The sequence below is a fragment of the Mytilus edulis genome, chromosome 4 (assembly GCF_963676685.1).
Source record: "Mytilus edulis chromosome 4, xbMytEdul2.2, whole genome shotgun sequence".
Classification (NCBI taxonomy): domain Eukaryota; kingdom Metazoa; phylum Mollusca; class Bivalvia; order Mytilida; family Mytilidae; genus Mytilus; species Mytilus edulis.
In genome coordinates, this window is record NC_092347.1 from 11,779,993 (window position 1) to 11,798,340 (window position 18,348).

Here is an 18,348-nt window from a genome sequence, read left to right on the forward strand (position 1 = left end):
TCATTTGATCAAAGAATGCAAACAATACATATATATGTTTACAGCATTTAAATTGTATTGAATGATTCTTTTTAATTCATATTGAATGGAAAGATTGATGAAAAAGAACTTTTCTTACTGAAAAAAAAAAAAGATCAAGGAAAGTTAAATACTAAACATTTTTTATGTAACTATTCAACTATGGCTTTTGATTTGATCATTTGGTTAAGTACAAGTAACTGTTTCAATCTTTAAACTGGACATGGCTGAAGACTTAGTTTTACATAATACTAGACAGCATTCAATTTTATCCATGTACTCTTTCATGTCTTTGGACTCTACTAAGTTCATGAATGATTTGTGGCAAAGTTTACATGACGACTAACTCTTCAAAATAAATGAATTTACTAACAGGTCTTCAGCCATGAAAGTGATTAAGATGTTGGTCATTTTTACAATTGAATTAATTTGTAAGTTAATAATTGAAAATATTGTACGAGTGACCGAACAACAAAATAATTCAGCAGTGCTCATAAGAGTTATTATTGTTGTTCCGTCACAAGTGGTATATTTCCAAAAATCAAATTAAATTGTTAATTATGTTTTTATAAATAGATCACAAAACATGATTAAAAAATGTCTTATTCCAGTAGTATTCATGATAAATAACATCAAACATGAGCGTATGATTATAAAAAAAACCAAATATGACTGCATCCAATTTAAGTACCTTATTGCGGCAAATTTTTGTGAGGTTCATAGTTTTGCCCTTTTTATGAGGTTTTACGTAAATGTGTAAAAATAAATTGCTTAATTCTCTTACATGCCGACTATTTCGATTTTTCCATAATATTTTATGAATTTTGGGTCAATTTACGGTTATAATGTTGTAAAAATTTGAAACTGCAAAAATTACCCAATGCACTATAAAGTATATTGCATTTCACATTCTTATAATCGATAATTCTGAAAAGTTAAAAGGGCAATACTGAGAATAAATTTGGTACATTTTGCAAAAATATGCTGAGAAAAGACATAAAAAGTTTCATGAGTGAATAATCAACCGATAAGTGATGATATCAGATTCATCTGAGAAATTTCAGTATTTCTTTGTCATCTATATAATAATATATATTTGTTTCAATATGTTCATTGCATGACTGTTATCACTTATTTCAGTGTATTATCCAGAAAGGGTTTGTCTGTTTTTAGTCCCCTAACGGCGAAGCCAAAGGGGACTAGGTTTGCACTTTGTCAGTCTGTCTGTCGGTCCCCACAAATCAGTTTTCCCCACTTTTTTTATTGTGCTTGAAGATAATGATTTGATATTTTGTATAATGTTTCATTTTGACCAGTTACAGATCAAGTTCAAATTTTGTTCCGATCTGATGATTTTAGTGTCTCGCCTGCGACAAAATTTAAGTCGCATAGTGAGACATAAGTATTACTATCCGGCGGTGGCGTAAACTATTTGTATAAAGCTTTATATTTCAGAAGGTAGAAGACTAGCTTGGATGCTTCATACCTTGTATGCAGATACCTTATGTCATGAACTTTCCGTCTGTCGTATGACCATTGTCCTTGACTTATTTTCATGGTTCAGTGACTGCTTGAAAAAAAGTTTAGTTTTTTTGTTATGGGAATTTCTCACTTATAATAAGTAATGGGATAACTATATTTGGTATATGGGTTCATTTCAAGGTCTACATGTCCATCAGACAAGATTCACCTGACCTCGACCTCATTTCTTGGATAAGTGATCAAGGTTACAGTTACGTGAATAGGTCCGTTTGTCAGATACTGAAAGCAGTATGTCAAATATATTTGGTGTATGGAATGATTGTAAGGTGAACATGTATGTCTGGCAGGTGTCATTTGTCCTTGACCTCATTTTCATGGTTCATTGGTCAATGGTAAGTTTTTGTGTTTTGGTCTGTTTTTCTAAAACTATAAGCAATAGGTCAACTATATTTGGTGTATGGAATGATTGCAAGGTGTAATGTCTGTCTGGCAGGTGTCATATGTCCTATCTCATTTTCGTCGTTCATTGGTCAATGTTAAGTTTTATGTTTTTGTCTGTTTTTCTAATACTATAAGCAATAGGTCCACTATATTTGGTGTATGGAATGATTGTAAGGTGTACATGTGTGTCTGGCATGGTTTATCTGACCAGGACCTCATTTTCATGGATCATTGATAATTTTAAGTTTATGTGATACTTGTAGTAAAACTTTTATCATTAGGACTATCAACATAAAATTAATCAAGGTTAGGAAAGCAGGCGAGACATTTCAGCGTGTGGACTCTTGTGCAGAGTTGTGGTCCTTCGACTTAGAAAATTCACGTAAATAACTAGTTATCTGCACTTTTTTCGTCATGCTTGAAGATATTAATTTGATATTTGGTATATAGTTTTAATATGACCAGTTACAGATCTATTTTGAATTCTGTATAATACATAGTAGATATTCTGCTAAGTATCCTGAATATATGGGATCAAAGACCTAAAAAAAGTACCATTTTCATCGTTATATTATTTCACTTTGAAAAAAAAACCCATTATATTCACGGTAGTTTATTTATAAACTGTGACACTTTAGCAGTCAAAAATATATACGCAAAAATATATATATAAAAAAGAAGATTTGGTGTAATTGCCAATGAGACAACTCTAAACAAGAGACCAAATTAAATGACACAGAAATTAACAACTATAGGTCACCGTACGGCCTTCAACAATGAGCAAAGCCCATACCGCATAGTCAGCTATAAAAGGCCCCGAAATAACAAATGTAAAACAATTCAAACGAGAAAAGTAACGGCTAAATAAATGTACAAATAAATGAACGAAAAACAAATATGTAACACAGCAACAAACGACAACCACTGAATTACAGGCTCCTGACTTGGGACAGGCACATATGTAAATAATGTGGCGGGGTTAAACCAGTTAGCGGGATCCCATTCCTCCCCCTAACCTTGGACAGTGGTGTAACAGTACAACATATAGGAACGAACTATAAAAATCAGTTGAAAAAGGCTTAACTCATCAGATGGATAGAAATACATCTAACAAAAACAGAGTGGCTCAGCACTTATACATCCCAACAACAAAAAGACTATTAGTACTGATTTGAGAGTACTCGCAGTTACTGACAGCTAGTTCAAAGCCAAAAACAACTAATAAAAAAAATCATGCATCTAAAACTAATATGCAGATGTATGTTGTGATACTTGACAAGCATTCTGGTCTTTACAGCCTTCAAATTAAGCAAAAATTGACTATTTTATGAAGAAAATAGAAAATGTCGTGTTTGTTATATGTTATAATGAGATTTGACTGTTTATAAAAGATGTCTGATTATTTGAATTCAAGGACCTATACAGGCAAATCAAGACTTTTTTCATATCTATAAGAACCTTAATGTTTCATCTCCCTTTAGTAAATTTAAGTTGAATCCTGTACAACATAAAGGGGGAAAAAAATACATTGCAGTGTGATATACCTCATAATTTTATAAAATTCATATTTTCATCTAAATTTACAAAAAAAAACCACAAAAAAACGTCAAATTTGTATTTGATACCAAAAAAATGTCATTGCAAAAGCTTTTAAATTAAAGTTACATATTTGGTAAAATCTGAATTTTGGTTTACAGACACTAACATAGGATTAAGTTCCTTCACAAAATCTGATCATAAACAAAGGAAATGTGAAAATAATTTTGTTCAGAATTACTAATGAAGCACACATACACATTTATATTGATTGATTGGTGTTTAACGCCACTTTCAGCACTTTTGTACTATTTCGTGGAGGTCAGTTTTTATCGGTGGAGGAAGCAGGAGAGAACCATCAGCCTTTGGTAGGAAAACTGACAATCCTAGTCAATTAAGATTGGAGTAGAGCACACCTGCCACGTGGGGGATTCGAACTCGCAACCTCAGTGTTGACAGGCTAGTGATACAGTATTTCGACTACTTAGACCACTTGGCCAGCGACGCCCCATACACATTTATAAAAGCAATGACTCCAGAAATTTAAGCAATACATTTATAAGATAACAGTAGTGTCTGTATACCCATTTTCATAAATTTGTAATATTTTTGTAATGAATTTTTGAGACCACCCAAAAACTTGAAATAACATGATTGAAGTCAAAAGTACTTATTTGCAGATGTAAAATATAATTTTTTTAATATATATCTTTCCCTAGACACAGTCATAAAATCTTCTTAAAATTGAAAAAAATTTAGTAAATTAGAAATATGTTATACAAAATAGCCATAAATGAATTACACATCATTCTGTGGTGAAATTTCATAGATAACCTATCATTCTCAACCAAGTTTAACCTCAGTCATAATATTACAGGTGGTCTACAGATATTAGTGTTATATTGAAAAAAATGTGTGACTCCAGACCTTTACCTTACCTCAGTTAACAAACATCCAAAAGTGACCAGAGTAAAATCTGGGAATTTATTATGCCCCCGCCACAAAGTGGTCGGGGCATATAGTTTTACCCTTGTCCGTCATTCCGCAACGACAAGTTTTCCAGACTTTTTTCTAAATGCTTTGAAATATTGAACTGATTTTTGGTCTAAGGTGTACATTGATGACTTACAGATCGAATTTGAGTTCTGTTTCATTTCATTGATTTTTGAAGGAGTTGTGCCCCTTGAACTTGGAAAAATTCCTGTTTTCTGTACTTTTTTTCTAAATGCCTCGAGATGTATTGAACTAATTTTTTGTATGCAGGTGTTTATTGATGAGTTACAGATAGTTTTTTTTCAGGTTTTTTATTTTTGATGGAGTTACATCCCGTGGACTTGGAAAATTGCTGTTGATGAGTAGGCGAATAATTTATCATTTTTTGCTATGAATTCCTCATGAAATTTCCAACACTCCTTTTTCAATCAGATTTGAGCTAGGACTTCCGGTTTCCGATGTTTAAGGGGCTATTTCGTACTTGTTCATAAAATCTTTATTTTTCATCTGATTTCGTTTTTTTTTTTTTCTCTTCATGTTTTTTATGAAATTCCGCACTGGTGTTATGACAACAGATTTGATGTAGGTTTTACTGTTGGCCAAAATGGAACGAAATTTTTAAAAACAGAACTTTTTATGTCATGTCTGATTTCTGTGTTCAGCATATATTGTGTCAAGTAAAGTAGTGTGTCCATACTTGTTCGACATTTGCATGCTGGGCATTAGTATCGTATTGACACATCTAGTTATTAAGTTATGATTGAGTGATATGATAATCAAGAAAAACATATTTAGATACCAAAGACAAAATAAAATTTCAGCATTATAAACTACAAAATACATCACAACAACCATCGGTTGTAAAATACTGCTGTAGGCAGAGTAGATTTTTTTTTTAAAGTTTTTCAGTTGACTGCAAGAACTAATGATTTTGTTCTTTAGATTTTTTATATCATTATTTTATATTATTTATATATTTTTTCAGAATACTTATCCAAAAAGAAGAACATGCTTGCAAGTTTCATTGATGATCTTAAATGGGCTAAAGGTAGTTATATACTTGATAATTTATGAATAATGATAAAGGTGGTGGGGTTAATAAATGGAGAGGTACATGTAATTATCATTTATATCAAAAGTCCATTGCTATACACTGAGCAACGTCTGATATAGGTCAGTTGGATCTCATTGTCTCCAGGTAAGGCCATGTTGTTTTATTGAGCCCACCTTGCCATGTGAGCTATATATTGTCATCACTTTACATCCGTCATTGTTAACTTTTCACATTTTTGTCAACTCCTCTGAAACTGCTGAGCCAGTTTGAAATTAACTTTGGTTGAATGGTCCTAGGATGGTCCCCTTTAAAAATTGTGTTCGGTTTGCCTTGGTGCTATCCAATATGTCTGAACTGATTTTAACATTGGACCCTATTAAAGTGAATTTCAATATTGTCGTCAACTCCTCTGAGACTGCTTTGCCAATATAAACAAAATAATCGGATGTAATGGGAATTTCTTTTTTAAATTATGCATCAAAACAAGTAAAAAACATCAACAGATTTTCTGTACACTTTCGTTCCTACACTGAAGCAGCAAAAAGAAAATATTTCTGAAAAAACTACTCTCAAGATTTTGTAGGACAAACAGTAATTATGTAGGAAACAACTGTACATAGCAGTAGTATGGACTAAAACATTGTATTTAATCATATTTCAGATCAGACACAAAAACCTACATTACCAGATGATAGTCACAAAGTAAAGGAACCCAGTGATGCAGAGAACAATTATAAACAGAAAACTGTCGAGCTATCGCTTGATTCTTATGATAGTCACAAAGTAAACGAACCCAGTGATGAAGGAGAGCAGGCTGCAGAGAACAATTATAAACAGAAAACTGTCGAGCTATCGCTTGATTCTTATGATAGTCACAAAGTAAACGAACCCAGTGATGAAGTAGAGCAGGCTGCAGAGAACAATTATAAACAGAAAACTGTCGAGCTATCGCTTGATTCTTATGATAGTCACAAAGTAAACGAACCCAGTGATGAAGGAGAGCAGGCTGCAGAGAACAATTATAAACAGAAAACTGTCGAGCTATCGCTTGATTCTTATGATAGTCACAAAGTAAACGAACCCAGTGATGATGTAGAGCAGGCTGCAGAGAACAATTATAAACAGAAAACTGTCGAGCTATCGCTTGATTCTTATGATAGTCACAAAGTAAACGAACCCAGTGATGAAGGAGAGCAGGCTGCAGAGAACAATTATAAACAGAAAACTGTCGAGCTATCACTTGATTCTTATGATAGTCACAAAGTAAACGAACCCAGTGATGATGTAGAGCAGGCTGCAGAGAACAATTATAAACAGAAAACTGTCGAGCTATCGCTTGATTCTTATGATAGTCACAAAGTAAACGAACCCAGTGATGAAGGAGAGCAGGCTGCAGAGAACAATTATAAACAGAAAACTGTCGAGCTATCACTTGATTCTTATGATAGTCACAAAGTAAACGAACCCAGTGATGAAGGAGAGCAGGCTGCAGAGAACAATTATAAACAGAAAACTGTCGAGCTATCGCTTGATTCTTATGATAGTCACAAAGTAAACGAACCCAGTGATGAAGTAGAGCTATCTGTGTTATTTAATCCTGAAGATCAACATGCAGACAATGATGGAAATGCATCAGACTTTTCAGATATTTTCCCATTAATGAGCAACTTGCCTGAATTGGGTAAGTCTGATTTATTGAAAGTTTATCAAGTTGAAGAATTAATAGAACCAAAAAATGTAGCTTTCCAAGATGAGGAAACCTCAACTGTAAAATCAGTAAAGAGAACGAATGACTCTGATGGAAAGAGTTTCCATAAAAATAAAAAACAAATGAGCAACTTTCCTGAATTGGGTAATCCTGATTTATTGAAACTTTATCAAGTTGAAGAATTAATAGAACCAAAAAATGTAGCTTTCCAAGATGATGAAACCTCAACTGTAAAATCAGTAAAGAGAACGAATGACTCTGATGGAAAGAGTTTCCATAAAAATAAAAAACAGAGAATAAACTCTGATTCTGATAATGGGATTGACAATAAACAAGTACTAGATAAGTTTGAATCTGATTTTGTTATGAAGGACTCAAACATGAAAGGCATTTATATAAAAAGATACAGATTGAAAAGACCAAGAACAAAGGCTGGGCAGAGTAGAGATATAAGAATATATGATAACACCCATGCATGTTATTTTTGCGGTAAAATTGTCCTTCACATAAATGAACACTTAAAAACACACAGAAATCAAGATGAAGTTAAATTCGAACCGGACTTCACTGCTCTACGCAAGTTGGGAGATGACCGGCATAACCGCCAGTGCCTGAAAAAGGGCGAAGGGGAGATAATTTTGGCAAGAAGGCCAAAAGATTATTTCGATATAACTCAGTATGGTCCTTGCCCTGATTGCAGAGAATGGGTTTTGTTGAAAGGTTTAAAGTGCCACAATATTGAGTGTAATAAATATTTGAATCTGAAAACCAAGAAAAGAAAAAAAGACTTGATAATTAAGTCACAAATCCTAGCTGGACATATTAAAACAAAGCCAACAATCATAATGCAGAAGGAAGTCTTGTCCATCATGACGCGTGATGAAGTTTCTGATATTGCCCAAAAAGATCCACTAATTATGGCTCTTGGAGAGAGTTGGTTAAAAATGAATGTAGGCAACAAAGAGAAGAGAAAATACTATGCAAGTGCAAGGATGCGTCTTTGCGCACGATTTTTGAATCATCTCAGATCTATACAGAAGTCAAAGATAAATGATAAAGATGCGTCTGAAGGAGAACATTCACATGAAGGTGAAGATAAATCAGAAGAAGACTACATTGAAAATATAAAACAGAAACCACTATGGGATTTTTTAAAACCTCAGCACTTCGGAGACATTGTGGTTGCAGCAATTAAATGCTCTTATCCAAATGCTGATGACAATGAGGACTTGCTATCTCCAAGCAATGCCATAAAATTGAAATATGACATTAATAGGCTAATATGCAGTAAATGGGGTTTCATTGTGGAAAAATCTGGCAATGGTAATTCAAAGGAAGCACTAGAATGTGAAACCATTTTGAACCAAATTACAAGACAATGGAAAGAGAAAGTAACAACCACTGCCAGAAATGTCTTGAATCTCCGAAAATACCAGGAAAAAAAAGAGCTTCCATCCCCAGAAGACATTAGGGACATTACTGAATTTCTTGTGAAGGAACTAAAAGAACTGCCTCTCACATCAGACAACTTCCACAGAGTGGTTTCCCTTGCACAAGCAAGGTTGCTTCTGTATAACAAAAGAAGAAGCGGTGAACTTGAAGTCATAAAGTAAGTGTTCATATTCGTACTCTGAAAAGTCAGAAATTAACCTTTTCACCGATAGTAGCCCTTCACAAAGTAACTCTTGGACAATGGCTTTGTTGTAGTGATAACATGGCAGAAAGGATTTACTATTCTAAATGTCATTTTGTATTTTTTTTTTTTTTTTTTTTTTAATCAATTTTGCATTCAGATTCAGCATTAAAAAGGTGAAATTTGTAAAAAAAATTCATGAAAGTTCCAAAAAGATGTAAATAACAAAATTTTTACCCCAAAATGTCAACAAGTTACTGAAAATTGATGTCCATTTTGATTGTTACTTTTACTTCAAACACAGAAATTTGGATAGAATCATAGTTTTCTTATCCTTCAAAAGCTTTTCAAAAATGTCTATCTCAACTTAAAATTCCCATAAAATCTTTAATTTGTCGTCTTTAAATGAAAATGAAACTGCCATTTAATTCTTTTCAACTGGATTCGAAGTAAAGAGCAATAATTTCATTTTCCTGCAAAAAACAAAACCCTATACCGTAATCCTGAAATACAGACACTCATCGTCTGCCATCTGAAGCCTCAATCCCAGTAAAACAGGACTCGTCGGTGAAAGGGTTAATGCATGTAAATTTGCTTGTTTTAGTTTGATTACTCTGAGATTTAAATATGTTAACTGGAATCATCACCTGATCAAAACATATTTTGGCATAATAAAAACATGGCATTGATTTATTATTTTACAGTACATTGTTTTAAAAATGAGTAGATGTATTTTCAGTGAAACGGTTCCAAGTTTTGAGTTACTTCCCTTACTTTGGTAATCAATTCTGATTAATGAATGTGCTAGGAGAAGTAGTGTATGTCAGTGTTGCACGATTCAGTTCAAAAGAATCTATCCTTGAAAACTGGAGAAATTCTGGGAAAACCCTGTAAAACCCCTGGAATTCCATGTCTGAAAAAGGGTGGCAACCCTGTGTGAGCTATTGTTTATTTTCTGTTAACTTTTCACATTTTAATCTTCCTTTTTGTATCCTCTGGGCAGATTGGAACAAAAGTGCAGGAATTTTTAAAAATAGATGTTTTAGTTTTAAGTACTAGCCTCACCTGCTGTTAAGATAAGGTCCCAAAATGTGCTGGAAAATTAAATTTAGGCAACAGTTTATGTTATTTTGCAGGCTGCAAAGTTTTGCATCAAGGAGTCAAGGTCTTCAGGATATAGATGACTCGCTTTCTAAAGATTTTACTGAGGTGGAGAAATATCTAGTGGAGAAACAAGATCTCATGACAGTGAGAGGAAAGGTAAATTTTAAGTAACCTTAAAGAAATATATTTGCATAACACCAGATTGAATACCTCTTTTATGTTTCCCGCTTAAAACAGTGCAAACATGAGTTATCTTTCCTTGATGGAATACCCGGATGAAAGTGTAAACATGACGCTTCCGTTTGTTGAAAACCGTGTCAAAATCAGAGGAAATTTACGGAATTTACGAGAATTTGAAATGAGGGAACATTTTTTTGAAAGAATATGGAAGAATTGAAGCCAAACTAGTATACTTTTTTGACATAAAATGTCGTTTTAAGTACAAAACACTTGGAATGGACATCGTTCAGTGTGAGGAATTTGTACAGCCTCATAAAAAATTTCAAAATTTTGCCGTTTTGGGTTAAAAAATTACGATTTGGGGTCAAAGAGCAGAATTTTGAGAATTTCACCTAGAAAATGACGAAAATTTGAAAATTTGAATATTTTAAGAAGAAAAAATTATTAAAACATGAATAAAACTGTGAACATTGTGTTAGTGAATGAAATAAATACACAAATAACTACAAACAAGTTTTTATTGACATTTATTATGAAGATCTCCCACTTGAGTAATAGTAGCCAGGGAAGCCATCGTCTCAGAGTAGCTTCTGTCTTGGCAGCAATCGGTGAAAGAGTTAAAAATACTGATTTCTTATGAAGGAGTATTCACTGTGGAGAGTAGAGAAATTAAAAATTATGTGGTGTGTACTTTGTACCATATGGACACTTCAAATTTCATTGGAAACATATCCCAAAAATAGTCTCCAAAAATATTGAGGAAATACAGATTTTTTTCTTCTAAAACTTAGTTTTCAATAGCAGAATTTGGAAGGATCAAAGATTTTCCTTTAGTTCACCATGCTAATTGCTAAAATCCTTTAGAAAACTTATTTTGAAAATCAACTTGTTGATATGCTGCGCTTGTGAAGCAGAGTTTACTTTTGTTGCCATATGGCTTTCAACTTGTCAGAAAATGCTTGAAGGAAATGTTCTTAGAAACTGAATTGTTTAGATCCAAACTCTACATGGATGAAACCCAAATTGTAGTTTAATGATCAGTGTACTGGGCTGAAAGCTACTTTGCTAAAATTATCTCCCTGTTAAATATGAGCTCGACCCGTACTGGTAATCTGCCATTATTCATGAGACGCTTGTGAGTAAATAACGACGGGAAAAGGCGTTTTTTTCAAGTACATCATAATCGATGCAAAAGCCATTAAGTTTGTTTCCCTCAGTCACAATTGCTTGACAAGTTCATAATAAATAATGCTTTATAAGAACGCTGAAATATATGGTCTTAATTGTTTAACAAAAGGACCCTTTCATCTCACTAAAATGACAACAACTGGAAAAAGTTCTCTTGAGCCCAAACAGCTCGGACCAGAGATTACATTCTAAGATCTGATAGATAATGAAAATAATGAAATGAAAGAATATTACTAATTGTTTGAACAGTCTGTGCCAAACTGACTTAGCAAAAAGGAATTTTTTGTTTTATACTATATTTTTAACTAAAAATCCTAAAAAATTCTGTGACTGAATGATTTTTTGTCTGGCATTTTGTCGGTCAGACAGAGTTTGGGATACACTGGTTTGAAACTGATGCAGGTGGACTAAGATAGATATTACTGCTACAGAAAATGCATCAACTTTGGAATTTTTTCCTGTAGCAATACAACAAGGATCAGAACTCAAATTTTGCATGTATATTAATTAATATGTGAAGAATATTCATGATTGTTTTCATGAAACTTCTCAGGATCCCAAATGTAAAGATACCCACTGTCAGTAATATTATCAGGGATTAGTACAGTTGTTATTTATCTATATGCTTAATTGCAAATGTATGTCTAGATTTTGTAAGCTTTTACAGTGGATACAACTAATGTACACAAATGCAAGACCTTTCCTGCCTTTTATAATAGAGAGTTCAATTTCTTTTGTTCTATTATTAGTAGCTATCAGCCTGTGAATGTTTTTGTCACACAACTTCATCTTTTTCATGTCTATTGAATAAGAAGGTGGCTTTCATATCAATGAGAAAACGGTCAAGAAAGGGAGCCAAAGTGGCTAATGAGAGACTGGTTTATATTCACTCTCTAGTGCTTTGATTTTCAAAGTCTTCAAGAAAAGTTTGTTACATTGACCTTTAATTTATTAGCTGTATATTTTAGACCTTCATGACCATTAATCTTTTGCAGAGAGGAAGACCAGTTCCAGTAATTATTCCACCAGATTGTAGAAGAGCTCTCTCTTTTCTTGCCAATAATGAGCAAAGAAAACTAGCAAAAATAGTCCAGGGAAATCCGTACCTGTTTCCAAATACTGGTATGCATACTTTATATACAATGGTTGCTAAATTTTTAGCTCACTTGACCCAAAGGGTCATGCAAATTATTGTCAAAACTTGTGCGTTTGTTTTCATCTGTAGAATTACATTTCAACCTTCTCTGAAACTACTGGGCCAATCCAAACAAAAGGTGGTTGTAATGTTCATTGGATTGTCTGTCTTCTACAAAGTTTGGTTTTGCTCAGATCAGAAATCCAAGATGTCTGCCATATAAAATCGATAATTTAAAAAAAAAAATGAAAATATGACACTATGTGGAAATGTTTTAAAAAGGCCATGTCTGTGAAACCTCTTAACCATTTGAAACCAAGCTTACCAGAAAAATCATTGCCAATTTTTTGTCGAGCCTGCAACTTTTGTTGCAGAAAGCTCGACATATGGATAGTAGTGATCCGGCGGCGGCGACTACAGCGGTGGCGTTAGCTAACTTCTTAAAAGCTTTATATTTTAGAAGGTGGAAGACCTGGATGCTTCATACTTTGTATAGAGATGCCTCATGTTACGAAGTTTCCGTCAGTCACATGTCCAATGTCCTTGACCTCATTTTCATGGTTCAGTGACCACTTGAAAAAAAAGTTCAAATTTTTTGTAATGTTGAATTCTCTCTTATTATTAGTAATAGGATAACTATATTTGATATGTGCGTACCTTGCAAGGTCCTCATGTCTGTCAGACAGTTTTCACTTGACCTCGACCTCATTTCATGGATCAGTGAACAAGGTTAAGTTTTGGTGGTCAAGTCCATATCTCAGATACTATAAGCAATAGGGCTAGTATATTCGGTGTATGGAAGGACTGTAAGGTGTACATGTCCAACTGGCAGGTGTCATCTGACCTTGACCTCATTTTCATGGTTCAGTGGTTATAGTTGAATTTTTGTGTTTTGGTCTGTTTTTTTCATACTAAATGCAATAGGTCTACTATATTTGTTGTATGGAATAATTGTAAGGTGTACATGTCTAGCGGGCAGATGTCATGTGACCTTGACCTCATTTTCATGGTTCAGTGGTTATAGTTAAATTTTTGTGTTTTGGTCTGTTTTTTTTCATACTATATGCAATAGGTCTACTATATTTGTTGTATGGAATGATTGTAAGGTGTACATGTCTAGCAGGCAGATGTCATGTGACCTTGACCTCATTTTCATGGTTCAGTGGTCAAAGTTAAGTTTTTGAGTTTTGGTCTTTATCTAATACTATATGCCATAGGTCAACTATATTTGGTGTATGGAAATATTTTATGATCTTTGTCAGTAGCGCAGGTTTTTTTTTACCATGACCTCATTTTCACGGTTCATTGCACAGTGTTAAGTTTTTGTGTTTTGGTCTATTTTTCTTAAAATATAAGTAATAGGTCAACTATATATGTTGTATAGAAGCATTGTTAGCTGTACATGTCTGCCTGGCATGGTTAATCTGACCTTGACCTCATTTTCATGGTTCATTGGTCTTTGTTTAGTTATCTTGGTTAATGTTAAGTTTATGAGACAGTTGTAATAAAGCTTTATACTTAGGACTATCAACATAACATCAATGATTAGTATAGAAGGCGAGACATTTCAGCGTGTGCACTCTTGTTCTATATGCAAATTAACAAATTTTGTGCGAAACTAACAAAAAAATTGAAAGTTTACTAGGATGGTCCCTTTCTAAATGTGTCCTTTGCAAAGTTATGTTTTTTATGCCAATTGGAAGTTCAATATGCACTGGTGGTAAGCGGATGGTCGTAACTAAAAGTTACGACCATCCGGAGAAGGAAGACAACTCTAGGGATAAGTTTTTCTTTTCCGATTTTCGTGAACTAAAAGGTTCATTTGAACCAAACTCGTACATACTATTCGGCAGTCCTGTGATATTAAAACCAAATTTGATGCATTAAAACATTCCAATTTTCGTAAAATAGTCATTCAAAAATTCAAGCATGATGGTCGTAACTTTAAATGTGTGATGGTCGTAACTTCAACTATAGTATTTTGGATGATGGTCGTAACCGACACAAGATGGTCGTAACTTTGAAAGATGACCGTACCTTGAGTATTTAGACCAACTTTTATTAATGCATTTTAATTGTAAAGGTAATAGACTCAGATGTAATATATGATTTGCTACAAACAATATTATATGTTGCGCTGCTAATGATATGCAGAAATTAAGCTAGAGAATTATTAAACATACACATTTCTGATGGATTTCAAATGCTCATCAGTTAGGAGCAACAGTGAAAACTAATCAAATCGCAGTAAGCCAAAAAGTATGTTAGGGTTGAGAATTAATATATTTTTTACTGTTTTTAAGGCATGAAATTATTAAATGCACGTGTATTCCCTTATATTTGTTTTTATTGTTTTTTTATTTACAACTTTTTTTTATCTGCAATCATGTCGGCAGATGAAATTATTAAACGTTCATTTCTGAACAATCATCTTTAAATCATCTATTGCAGTTCTCATCAGTCTTTGAGTCTTTGTTTACTCCTTGGCTTTAAATTGCTATTGTCTTATAGACTATTGGCCTTCAAATATTCGTCTTTTGGTCGTTCATGAGGAAATAGAATCCACAAATGCACTTCTGAGTCAGGGTTGACTATGTAGTACGTAGTGCTATGTAGATTTTGACAATTGAATGTGTAGATATAGACTAGTTGCTACATAGATACTGATAGGGGCTACGTAGCTGCTACAATTTTGAACTCAACCCAGCATTTTATTACATGTTGTCGTTATTTTTTATCGATTACATAACAATTATATATTGCAGTATATCATTGATATTAGTTCTAAGTATTGGTACAGAATGAACACTGAATCCATGGTGTCGCAATGAACATTGTGATAACCTCGAAAGTAGGAATATTGTTGATATATATGTTCCAGACCATATGAGTATTTGGTCGGACCGTATGAGTATACGCGTATGGTCCAGTACGAGATAACCATTTATCACAATCTTTATTTTTAGTTTTATAAATTGTTATCATTACAATTACTTTTAGATGGATAAAATGAACAATTGAACAATTGACATTAAATATTTGTTTAATTGTATATCTGAATACTATTTTGGTACTCTCGCCCAAGGTGACACTTGCTACCACAATTAATGATATATTTTATACATTTACATGTTTGCAGTTCATTCATGTTCCTTTGCATTTGCATTTTTTTGTAAAGTTTCTAATATTCTAAAACTGTCGTCCCACATCATGTTAACTTTCGATATCGTAAATTTCTATGATCATAATTTTATTAATGTATTACTGATCGACATACTAAATACAAGATAAGCGTGAATTTTTTTATTAGTTAACAAATAAAGCTTTTATTCCAATTACAATTGAACTTTTCCATACTAATTTGAGAGTTAAGTTATGTTGATCTGTACATGAACTTTACATGCATTTGTAACTTATAAACTTAAGCAACTTCTTAATGATATTAATCAGACCGTACACGTACGGTCCAACCGTATGAGTATTTTGAAAAAGTACGCATACGGTCCAGACCGTACGCGTACGGTCCAAATACTCATACGGTCCGGAACATATATTTTACGCTGCTACATGCACTGAAATAAGAGTAAAATAAAATACTAGTTTGTAGCCAGGCTTAACTGGGATTCACGCTTCAGACTGCTGACGATGAGTCCCGTTTTACCGGGATCGGAATACATCTTTATTTCCCGCTCAAAACAGTGCAAACATGAGTCATCTTTCTTTGATGGATACTTGGATGAAAGTGTAAACATGGCGGTTCCGTTTGTTGAAAACCGTGTCAAAATCAGAGGAAATTTACGGAATTTACGAGAATTTAAAATGAGGGAACATTTTTGGGGAAAGAATATGGAAAAATTAAGCCAAACTAGTATACATTTTTGACATAAAATGTCATTTTATGTACAAAACACTTGGAATGGACATCATTCAGTGTGAGGAATTTGTACAGCCTCACAAATTTTTTCAAAATTTTGCCGTTTTGGGTTAAAAATTTACGATTTGGGGTCAAAGAGCAGAATTTTGACAATTTCACTTCAATAATGCCGAAAAATTGAAAATTAGAATATTTTATGAGGAAAAAATATCAAAACATAAAAAAAACTGAACATGGTGTTAGTGAATGAAATAAATACACAAATAACTACAAACAAATTTTTCATTGACATTTATTATGAAGATCTCCCACTTGAGTAAAAGTAGCCAGGGAAGCCATCGTCTCAGAGTAGCTTCTGTCTGGGCAGCAATCGGTGAAAGGGTTAAGCTTGTAGCCAGGATAATGTTATAAGGACTTAGGTCAAACTAAATGTACTGCGGCAACTATTACATACAAATCCTGGTATGCAGGTTGAAAATCATGTGTAAGTTATATGTTCACATTGTATGAATGGCTACAAGCTACTCCTGGACTTCTTCATTGGACATTAATGTGCACCTGATTATCAGCTTGATTTCACCAAACAACAATATGACGTCTAAGCATCCAAGCTAAAAATAAAGAGCATGTTTTTTAACTCGGGTACGGACCTGCGAATTCGCGGGTATGCTCTAGTCTCAATAACGACCTTTATAACCTATCAATATTTTAAGCTTATTTTGACTTCTTAATAATGCTCTTTCGACTGAATGTATCATTCAGAAGGGCCATAAGTACATCTATCAATTTAAATACAATTTTTGCCCAAAACTGTGAAATTTTTTATATGTACAAAAAACAAACATTGATTTACTGTAAGTAATTGAATGAATATTGGTGCCTGATGACATTGGTGTAGTCTATTATGACAGTGTATAAAAACAGGGGAGGGAGCTGGTTTCATGGGAATAACACTTCAACTTTGTAACATATGAACTTTAACTGGTCCTGTTTATAAAAGCACTATTAAAATGTGGTATTTGCAGGCCAGTGCGTTAGCATTACAGTGGCACTTATTTCTTAATTGTTACTTCCTATATATCATTGAGTACTGAGCTACAGTAGCTGATGTACGTATATAAATTCCTCTTTTTCAGTGAACTATTATGCAAGGGCATATGATTCAGTAAAGAAAATCTGTAATGAACTGCAGCTGGTATCACCTCATAGAATCACTTCCGTTTCCATGAGAAAATACATGGCCACCCTTACACAGGTAAAATAATATAGGATCAGTAAAATTGTGACATCTTTTATTAACTTAATGCTGAGACAGATTTTAAGCATCTGTTATAGTTTCATATTTGATAGGAAGAGGAGAAATGTACAGTTTATAGTTGTTTATACGCAACCACAAAAAATTGTTTGTGTTACAGTATGACGTTGGCTTAGCTGTCTGTAGATGCCCTTTATTTTGTAATGTAAATAAAAATGTTATATTTTGATATTGTTATATAGAGTTGTGTATCAATTCTTTTAATAAAGTTAATGTTCCCAGACTAATTTTCCTAGGAAATTTTGTCCATGTCATTAATATTCCTAGGTAAAATCGTCCATGTCCTGTATTTTAAAAGGAACGTTTTAATGAAACAAATTATTTACATGGAAATGCAATTTTGATGATTTAAAATATTGTTCGGATCAAGTGCTTGAGCATTAAAAATATTAATGACATGAATGTCCCTGGACTAATTTTCCTAGGAAATCATGTCCATGTCAATAATATTGCTACTGCCTAGGTAAAATGTCAGACCTTTTTTTCAAAAGATTAATAAAAATTTCATGTTTCAATATTCAGTTTTACAGTTGTATATGAATATGTCCCCAGACTTATTTTCTTAGGTAATCGTGTCCAAGTCAATAACATTCCTAGGTAAAATCGTCCATGCCCTTTATTTAAAAATATCAATATAAATGTTATGTTTCATTATTCAGTTATGGAGGTGTGTATTATATTTTAATA

At 33.2% G+C, this 18,348-nt stretch overlaps 2 protein-coding genes across 3 annotated transcripts in view; one reads left to right on the plus strand and one right to left on the minus strand.

Annotated features, from left to right (window-relative positions):
- LOC139518975 (transient receptor potential cation channel subfamily M member 8-like) overlaps positions 1–18,348 on the minus strand; it is a 110,684-nt gene that overhangs the window by 59,550 nt on the left and 32,786 nt on the right. The gene's annotated exons all lie outside the window — the stretch shown is intronic.
- The window catches only part of LOC139518974 (uncharacterized), a 34,572-nt gene that overhangs the window by 2,992 nt on the left and 13,232 nt on the right, over positions 1–18,348 (plus strand). The window contains exons 2-6 of the mRNA XM_071310680.1: positions 5,456–5,518; positions 6,186–8,841; positions 10,002–10,125; positions 12,333–12,459; positions 17,483–17,601. Of these exons, the coding sequence (XP_071166781.1) occupies positions 5,479–5,518; positions 6,186–8,841; positions 10,002–10,125; positions 12,333–12,459; positions 17,483–17,601 (3,066 nt within the window). The 5' untranslated portion in view covers positions 5,456–5,478. The remainder of the gene's footprint in view (positions 1–5,455; positions 5,519–6,185; positions 8,842–10,001; positions 10,126–12,332; positions 12,460–17,482; positions 17,602–18,348) is intronic.